General features: G+C 37.1%; 1 protein-coding gene across 5 annotated transcripts in view; it reads left to right on the top strand.

The window, feature by feature from the left end:
* The window catches only part of DPP8 (dipeptidyl peptidase 8), a 64,199-nt gene extending 55,699 nt beyond the window's left edge, over positions 1–8,500 (top strand). For all 5 annotated transcript variants that reach the window (XM_019647284.1, XM_019647287.1, XM_019647283.1 and 2 more), the window contains 3 exons: positions 426–568; positions 1,119–1,230; positions 4,244–8,500. In XM_019647284.1, coding sequence (XP_019502829.1) covers positions 426–568; positions 1,119–1,230; positions 4,244–4,366 — 378 coding nt within the window. In that variant the 3' untranslated portion in view covers positions 4,367–8,500. The remainder of the gene's footprint in view (positions 1–425; positions 569–1,118; positions 1,231–4,243) is intronic.
* The last annotated feature ends 1,530 nt before the right edge of the window (positions 8,501–10,030 follow it).

Here is a 10,030-nt window from a genome sequence, read left to right as displayed (position 1 = left end):
GCTGCTCAGCTCGGGCTGGACTCGAACCGCTGTTGCTCAGAGCTCAAACTCTTGAGCGAGCTCTTAACCAACTGAGCCACTCGGCCGGCCCACACATTTTTTTTCTTAGTAGTAGGAATGTGTTCACACTGAGGTATTCACATGTTCTAGTTCAGTCTCCCCTTTTAACAAAAGGGCCCATGTTTATATTTCAACTAGCCCAGGTTCAGGGTTTGGTATGTGCATGCTTGTGGAACAAGAAGCTAACTGACTCACAAAGTATCAAGTTCTTGGACTTGGCACTCCACTTTCGTGTTTGTTGAGTGGCCTGAGACCCTGTAGCTCCCTCCAGTCATGAGGCTAAAGCCTAAGGATAATTTAGCTAATTCTTGTTGCTAGCCATTCTTTTCTGGACCACACTTAACTGTCACTGTTGTCTTATGTAGGTTGCTATTGCTGGGGCCCCAGTCACTCTGTGGATCTTCTATGATACAGGCTACACGGAACGTTATATGGGTCACCCTGACCAAAATGAACAGGGCTACTACTTAGGATCTGTGGCCATGCAAGCAGAAAAGTTCCCCTCTGAGTAAGTTCAAGCTTTAAAATTAAGATTATAAATTTAAAATTATATTTCAAAAAATTGTCTTTAATAATAATGAAAACTACAAATACTATAACCAAGACTTATAAAATACTGAATGGCATGACTGTTTCTCAAAGCTGAATTATAAGGCCAGTTCATACTGATGTTTTTTTACAAGTTATATTTGAAGCAATTGCTTGTGCTGAAAGAAGTTTTAAGTGCACAACTATTTATGGTAGAAAAAATTCTCTTTCTGCATTATTTTACAAACTTTTTTTTTTTTTTTTACTTTCTAGGGACATACCATAGTTACTGATGTGTGCTAATATTGTAATGGGAAATTGAACACACGATCTTTTTTTTTTTTTTTTTCATACATGTAGCATCTGGTTAACATATTGCAAATTTAATATTGAAAATGTTGAAACCTTACTCTAACATTACAGTATAAGGAAGTTAACATAGTTAACTGTGATTAGTTTAAAGGAAGGAGTTAAGTAGTTTTTCCAAATCCTCTATTTTGCTTAATCCTCTGATACTTCCATTTCTCCAGACCAAATCGTTTACTGCTCTTACATGGATTCTTGGATGAGAATGTCCATTTTGCACACACCAGTATATTGCTGAGTTTTTTAGTGAGGGCTGGAAAGCCATATGATTTACAGGTGAGTTTTTCTACATTTTCTAAATAAATTAAATAGTGATTAAGTGATTGATTACTTTGAAATATAATAAACTGGAGTAAGGCTGAATTTTCAGCTGTGGCCATTCTTTGCTTAAGAGAACTAAAGTAATAGGCATAGTTAGTAGTGCCTCTAGTTGGATATTAAGATTCTGTTGAAGTCAGACTGAAAACTGGCTTATTGGATTACATGACTCCTATATCTGCTTTCAGTTTATAATCATGGAAAAGATGACAGGAGTCCATTTACTATCCTCCTTTGCCTTTCTTGGCTTGGAAGGGTGAGGAAATCTTACTTGATTTCATCATTGTAAAAGGATTTTTAGGACCTGATTACATGGTCTTTTAATTTTATTTTATATTGACATCAAAGCAGAAACCAGCAAGTTACCTACCTCTGTTGCTCCGTTACTCAAATAAAAAGATTTTAAGATAAATCTTCCTCCTTTCTACTTCTTACATAAATTATATGCTCATAAAAAATGAAAAATATTACTTTTTCATTTTTTATGTTTCAGTTGATATTTATGTAGGTAAGTTATGAGATATTTATCTATAGCAGCAGTTACCGAGCATTTTGGTCTCAGGACCCCTTTACACACCAAAGGGTTTTTACATACCAGAGAGCTTTTGTTTATGTGGGTTATGTTTATCGATATTTCTTGTATAAGATATTAAAACTAAGAAAAATTTTAAATATTTATTTAAAAATAATAATAATAAACTATTACATGTTAACAAAAACCACATTTTTTTTATGGGAGGGGGGTATATTTTCCAAAACAAAACCAAAGACATTTATTGAAAAAAGTAGCATTGCTTTTACATTTTTGTACATCTAATGTCTAGCTTAATAAGGAAGACACCTGGATTCACAGCTACTTCCACATGCAATATGTTGTGAAATGTTGTTTTGGCTAAAGTATATGAAGAAAATTTGACCTCACAGAATATGTAGCTAAGAAATGGAAGGGATATTTTAGCCTTTTCAGATAATTGTGGATATTCTTCTTTGACAAATGGTAGTTTCATAAAGGTTATTTTTTGTGTTGGAACCTGAAGCCATATCTTCATACTCTGTTGCATTAAAGCCTTTTAGATCTTGTATTTCAACTGGATCTTTTATTATTATTGTTATTATTATTATTATTATTATTATTACTTTCAGGTGTACAAAACAATGCAATAGTTATCCTTTTCACCCCTCCCCCATCCACTGCCCTCCCACCCCCGATATCATACATATCTATTACAATTCCATCGACTCCGTTCCCACACTATACTCCACATCCCATGACTATATATGTATTAAATTATAATTGACATATAATATTATTCAGTAGCAGCTTCAGATATACAGTGCGGTGGTCAGGCTTCTACACCGTCCATGGAGTGGTCTCCTTAACACGACATGAGACCATCTGGTCCCCTAAAAAATATTTACAACATTATTGATTATATTCCCTAAACTCTCTTTTCTATCCCTGAAGCAGTATTGTAGTTACCAATTTATGTTGTCTCGTCCCTTCCCCTTCTCCCTCATCCCCACCCCCGTCCCATTTAGCAATCATCAGTTTTTCCTCTGTGTCTCTGAGACTATTTCTGTTTACGTTACTCATTTATTCAGTTCTTTAGATTCCACCTATAAGTGAGATCTTATGGCATTTGTCTTTCTCTGACTGACTTATTTCACTTAGCATAATGTTCTCTAGGTCCATTCATATCATTGCAAATGGTACAATTTCCTCCTTCTTTATAGCTGAGTAATACTCCATTGTGTATATGTACCATAGTTTCTTAATCCAGTCGTCTACCGATGGGCATTTCGGTTGTTTCCAAGTCATGGCTATTGTAAATTGCACTGCAATGAACATAGGGGTGCATATATTTTTTTCAAATTAAGTGTCTTGGGTTTTTCTGAAAAATACCAAAGAATGGAATTGCTGGGTCATAAGGTAGTTCCAATTCAAATGGATCTTTTACCCATGCATTGGTCATCTGGAAAATACTGGTTCACTGTGTTATACTAATCTTCTAAATATTGACTCATTTCATATAGTATTTTTTAAATCACATGAATATTACCACTGATCTTATCAGAAAAGTCTCTAAGTTCATATTGGGAAGCTCATGAGCTAGTAGTGGTAGATGCAACTTTTCCAGAATTATAATTTTCACTTAAAAGTTCAAAATTTATCATTGGCAACAAACACTGCCCATGTCATTCTTGAAGTGACCAGCTCATTTCATTCATTTTTGAGAAAATGTTGGCCAGATACCCACGTCTGAATCACCATAGTTGTCAGTCATTCTTTCAAGTTAAAAATGAAGTTCCATTTAAAATGTGTGAGTTCAACTCGCAACTCAGTTGTACAAGTGCTTTTCCTTGCGATATCGTGTAGAAGTGCACTGTGCATTCTTTCCATTTCATCACCACAGAATATTAAAAAGACATCTACTCCAGAGTTGCAATTTAATGAAATTAATGCTAATTTTTACTGCTACTTAAGTGAAATTGTCATTTTCTTTTTTTACTGCAAGTATATGGTGGTGAAGAATACTGTGACTTCTAGTACAAGTAATGGCCATGAGTCATTGTCTTGATTCATGATAAAGCACCAGCACTATTACCCACCATTGCCTTTACATTATCAGTGCAAATGCCAACACAGTGAACAAAGGCAAATAATGTCTTGGTATTGTTCTGAAAGTAGTTTGAACTTGTGTATCCCTTGAAAGGGTTTCCAAAGATCCCAGAAGTCTGCAGAGCACACTTGGAAAACCACTATTCTACAGATAAATTATTCTGTAAGCCTAGTGCTATATAGGGAAGTATAAAAAGAGGAAGGGGGCCTTTAGATAGGATGTATGTGTGTAATATCTGGTGGAGGGAGCATACTCCATGTTACTATCCTGTTAAAAATCTCTGGAAAGCTTTGGAAGGAGATGTATTATTAAATTCTTATTTTTTGTATTTTGATTCTTTTGTTGTTAAGATCTATCCTCAGGAGAGACACAGCATAAGAGTTCCTGAATCTGGAGAACATTATGAACTGCATCTTTTGCACTACCTTCAAGAAAACCTTGGATCACGTATTGCTGCTCTGAAAGTGATATAATTTTGACCTGTGTAGAACTCTGGTATACACTGGCTGTTTAACCAAATGAGGAGGTTTAATCAATAGGGAACATAGAATTGATCATCACATTTTGGTACCTGCCACATAACATCTACTTCTGAAAGTATGTTTGGTGCCATGCAGGCATCTACAGCTTGTGGATAGTAATCTAATACCTTAACCATACCCATGCAGAATTTGAATGACACATTTATTTCTAAGGGACCCAGCAAAACCTTGAGTAATTCTCAAGGTTTTGCTGGGTCCCTTAGAAATATGTGATTAGCATATAAGACATTTATTAGCACCATGTATCCATACTACCTTATTTTCTCTTTTTAACAGCATTATAAACCTCATGGACTTAATTAGTATATTTTTACAGTATACTTCTGAGTTTGTTAAATTATGATGATATTAGTGATTGGTTTGGTTCAATTCCAGAATCTCTGACTAGTTACAGATTTGATAGCACTTAAATGTAATTGAATAGCTTATGCTTCATTGCTTGGGATGTATCCAGCATGTTATGAACTAATCTATATTAAATCTATGACTTAACCAGTCATTAATGATTTTCTAAGGAAAACTTAGTGGCCTCCTAAAGACACTTATTTTGTTTCATTCAGGCTCTGACCAGTTTTTAGCCAATTTAAACTGTATCTAGTATAAATAGTTCTCTTTGATGATATGACAGAGTGGATTTTTCCTTTTACATAAAGGCAAGTAACTGTATATGTAGCATGGGTTTAATTAGTCTTATAATATTGATAATTACAGGCAGAAAAATTTTAATCAAATGATTAGAGCTTAAATATTTGCAGGCAATTTCTTTTCCTTTGGGAAAAGGAAAAAGTACACATTCACTTGTATTCTTCAGAAAATTTAGTGATGCCAGTTTTCACTGGGTATTTCCTTATTAAAATGTTCCAGGGTTTTAGGGAGATGGAAGGGAATCTGGGAAGGGTGGGGGAGACCTGGGTGCAGAGAATGACAGGGAGAGGAGAAGGCAAGGGTATGCTTAAGAAGTAAGCAGAAGTATAATTTGACCAAAAAATACTCATGAAAAAGTTGGGAAAGTGAAATTCAAACTCATAGAATGTTAGTTAAGGAAATCAGAATTAAGAAATTATTCTCTTCACAACACAGTTATAGACTAATGTTATTCAGGGGAGGAAAAGTTCCTTAAGAGTTACTTTTATAATTCTAAATTCTAATTTTTTGTTACTTTCTTAATTTTGGAAACCTTAATCCTTTATCCTTTTTAAATTATTTGAGCATAATTTAGATACTGTGAGCTTAAAATAAAGAGGTTTTCAGACAACCTCTTTACCATAAACTGACCCTGACAGGCCATGTCTCTTTTTCAGTGTTCAAAGCCTATAAGCAGTTTCTTGAGTGGCTATGACATTTTCCTGGGTTAGCCCTAGCTCTTGACTAAGGGAGCTCATAGACTTTCAGGTGCTAATTGGGATCTGTCCCCTTAGAGTCCTGCGGTGCTAGATGGGTCACATTGGAGCCAGTGGCGGAGGAGGCATCTATGAGTTTGACCCTTTTTATCACAAGCCTCAGTGTTTGAAAAGTTGTTACTAGTACTTTTAAACAACGCTCCAAGAATAATTGCTTTTTCTTTCTCACCACTACACAGAGAGTGGATTTCTCCCATAGAGAGCACAGCCTCCATTAGCAAGGGTGGTGACAGCATCAGAGGTGAACTTCATCACTGAGGGCCAGGTGGGATATGGGGGAAGTCCAGAAATGGCAGGGCAACCCGGTGGTTCTGTCCTTGGAAAGGGGATTGGGTTTGGGTTTGTGTATTTATACTGTATAATAGGTGCCACACTTTTCCCTTTTGTCTGTGTATGTATTGATTTTGTTTATGATATTTTCCCATGCCGTGATTTGTTTATATTTTTTCAATGTTAAATTAAATTGATTTGGGTAACTTTTCTTCCCCAGGAAAATATTTTCCCCCATGACTTAAAAAGGTGGCTTTTGTGGACTAGCTGGCCTCCAAGGTTCTATCCTTATATAATAAGCAAAGTAAAAATGGTATGAACAATGGCTTTTAGACAGCTACTCATTTGAAACCTCTTGCCCGTTTTAAGGCTCTTTCTTCAAAATGACTTCTCTTATTTTCCCAAAACAAACCTTAAAGAACCTTATATACTCTTGAATTCACAGGTTTTCCTTTTGCATCTTGCCTTCTCCTTTCCTCCTATCATTAAGGAATGCTTCTGTTATCACTCCCAGTCATTTAAATGCCATTCTCCACCTTTAGGGGGAAAAAATACCTGACTGAATTCCCTTGTAGAAAGACAGCTTGATTGAATTTGATTTTTTAAACCGATGTGGAAAACATCATAATCAATTCAAGCAATCAATAGAAATCTTGCTAAATCTCTTGGTACCTTGTCAATGGGTAACAAGTAACAACTTAAAAGACAGGAATATATAAAAGTAGTGGCGGTTTTGGTGAGAGCCAAAAAGCACTAGGTTAAACATCAAATAGGGGTTTTGTAGGCTTGATAAATGGGTACACTTGATCAACCATCAACAGATAGAGTTGCTTGTACATTGTTGAGCAGTGGGACTCAAAGTCTAAGATTCATCTGGGATGCTTACTAAAAGAAATGAGGTCTTGAACCGCACTCGTAGAAATTTGGATTCAGTTGATTTGGGTGGAGACCAGGAATCAGCATTTCCAACAGGTTTTCCAGGTGATTCTAAAGCAAGTCCTTTGTGTGCCACTTGAAGAAACTCTTCCATAGAGAATGGAGTTGGAGTAAGAAAATAATAGGTGATTTTTACACTGGACTGCTTTACATGAACCTAAAACAGTAGTCAAGACAGCTGCTCATCTATAACTATGGTCCCTTCTCACTCTGAAAGCAGAAACTATCTTTAAGTGTATATCCCTTTTGTCTGGAGATTCTTTTTGGAATGAAGGTTTTTCCCTCTATGCCATTCCTGGCTAGTTTCCAAAGCCTCATGCAAGAGGATGAAGTCACAAAGCATGTGTTACTTTTTAAAACAATGAGATACAGACATCGATGCTTACTTTTTTTTAACTACTTGTTTTATTTCTTACAGAAGGTTGGTATCACGCCTCTCTGTAACATCGTTCTCTCTTTAGGTGGAATGATTCCTATAAGATCTCTCATTATTATAGAATCATACATTTTTAAGCTATTATATCTTGGATATAATCTAATGTTCTCATTTGTTAGAGGAGGAACCTATATATTAGAGAGAGAAGGAAATATACCCATGGCCACACAGCCAGTTAGTGTTCAGTTGGTACTAGACTCCATCCAGATGTCCTGACTCATGGTAGTTAAATGATATGTAGAAAAGGCAAATTTTTAAAAAGTATTTATTAATATATTCCTATGAAACATTTTGAATATAACATAAAATGGTTAATTTTTCCATTCTAAAGTAAATGCTAAGCATGCTTATTAATGAAGCAGTACTTCTAATTAGTATATGACATTCTGAAGTTAATTAAAATTGTTATACTAAATATGTCTTTCCTTGGTGTAGTGTGGAGATTTGAGGATTGGGATATAGAGTAGTGCTTGCTTAAGCCTGGGAGCCCAATTCATAGCTATTTGAAGTAAGAAAAGAGACATGGCCCTATCTAAACTAAGACATGTAAGGTGAGCGTCCATTCCCAGCAGACATAAAGGAATAAGGAAACTTCCCTGACTTCACCCTCCCAGCCCCTCCCAACCTCATCTATCCATCTCGCAGCCTAAAATATGGAGAAGTGTTAGTGCAAGGTGCTGGTTCCTGCTTTTCTTACTTTGTCAAGAGACAGCTCTAGGTAATCATTTCAGAAGTCCCTCACAGACAGAAAAAGTAGTGTTTGTATGTTTGTTTTTAAATAACCCAAATACAAATTTATGTTGTATTCAGCACAATTGGAGTTCAGGTCTTTAATTTTAGAACATAAAGTGCCTGCTGTTTTAAGCATTGACTTGTATAAAAAGAATTGCATGTCTCACACCAGTAAGTTTATGGGTTTTCTCATTTTCAGCTACATAGCTTTTAATCATGTAAAGCGAAACATTAGTTTTGTTGCGTTTTATTACAGGTTCTTTGTTGCAATAAAGATGCTGCTAAAATTAATTGATGTAAGTGTTCCTTTTTCCCCTATTCCCCATTTATACAGTCTTCCCTTGACTAGTGGCAAGGGTGCCATGATTAATATACATGAAAAAGGTCGTGCTTGCAACGGAGAAGGGAGACTGCAAGGTGATTACATGGGGTTTCTAGTACTATAAACACTAACCAAAAATGCATCCAAACCCAAAGGGAGGTGTGCAGAGATCGCTTTGTACCTGCAAGGAGTTCCCAACACCCAGCAGTTGGTACTGCAAGGGCAGGTGGTGCATGGAGCTAATGATTAGCATAGCTTCCCTGAGCAACTGGGAGTTTCTTGGGAATGCCACTTGGAGTGGATAGTGGTTTCTGCTTGTTACCCAGGAAATTTCAAGGGAGTTCATTACAACACTTTTAAGAGGTTTCTTCGACAATTCTCGTGTCTTGAAGCTGTACTAGAAAAAGGGTAGGGGGAAAGAAGCAGATGAACTCTAAAATTAGTATATTTGAGTTCATATGATAATCTTTCCAAAACAGACACTCAATCTGGATTCTATAACTCTGAAGTTCTGTGCAAAACATTGCATGAATGTGTGGTGGTGCATCCTGGGGAGAAGGGCTTTGGCTTGATCAGATTTTCAAAGGGATAATGATCTAAAAAAGAACAACTGCTGTATTATGTATTAGGGTCTTAAACTTTTCATTTGTATACAGAAATTATTTGGAATAAAAATGAGCTTTAACATGGTAATTCTGTAGAGCAGTGCTTCCTAACCTTTTCACCTCATGACAAAAAAAGACATTTGTATGACACTGGGATAACCTGATGTACCCTGAGGGGGTTAACCTGTTGAGGCTGTTTGCAGCCAGAAGTGACCAGCCAGGCCCACCCAAGCTCTAAAGAGATTAATATTTCAGAATACCTACAATCTATTTATGGCTCTTTTTTTTTTTTAAGATTTTTATTGGGGAATTGGGGGGATGGGAACAGTGCTGGGGAATTGGGGGAAGGGGAACAGACACGTTGCTGTCGTTTTGTTCTTCAGTCTAGTGGAGGACGTTGCTTCACTGGCCCAAGTTGGCACCATCATTGCGCCCTTCCCGGGCGAGGCAGATCAGTCGCCGGCTTCTGGAAGGCCGCTCACGCTGGCTGCTGGCTACACACGGTAGCTCATGGCAACCCACTGCCACAGGGGCTGCAGCCTACGCCACCGGCAACTCATGGCTTCCCAGCTCCAGGTTGAGCTGTTGTTCAGCATCTTAGCTGTGGAGGGCAGTGTCACTGGCCCTCATATGTGGGATCCGAACCGGGGCCCTCTGGCTTCCCAAGCCAGTTCTTAATCATCGCGCCACTCAGCCGGCCCTATTTATGGCTCTTTGATTGGGACACTTATAGACTACCTTGGTCTCTTTAATTCAGCCTGGATTTATTGCTAATCAAAAGTCAGCTTTCGACCTGATCATAAGCATCCTGCAGAGACTGCTGAGGTGCAGACTGGCTCTAGGATTCCAGTGCTCCAGAGTCAGAGCAAGTGCTATGGTTTAAAGACCTTGGAC

The sequence above is a fragment of the Hipposideros armiger genome, unplaced genomic scaffold (genome assembly GCF_001890085.2).
Source record: "Hipposideros armiger isolate ML-2016 unplaced genomic scaffold, ASM189008v1 scaffold_110, whole genome shotgun sequence".
Taxonomy (NCBI): Eukaryota; Metazoa; Chordata; class Mammalia; order Chiroptera; family Hipposideridae; genus Hipposideros; species Hipposideros armiger.
Note: the sequence above shows the minus strand (reverse complement) of the source record. Positions and strands in the feature narration are given on the sequence as shown.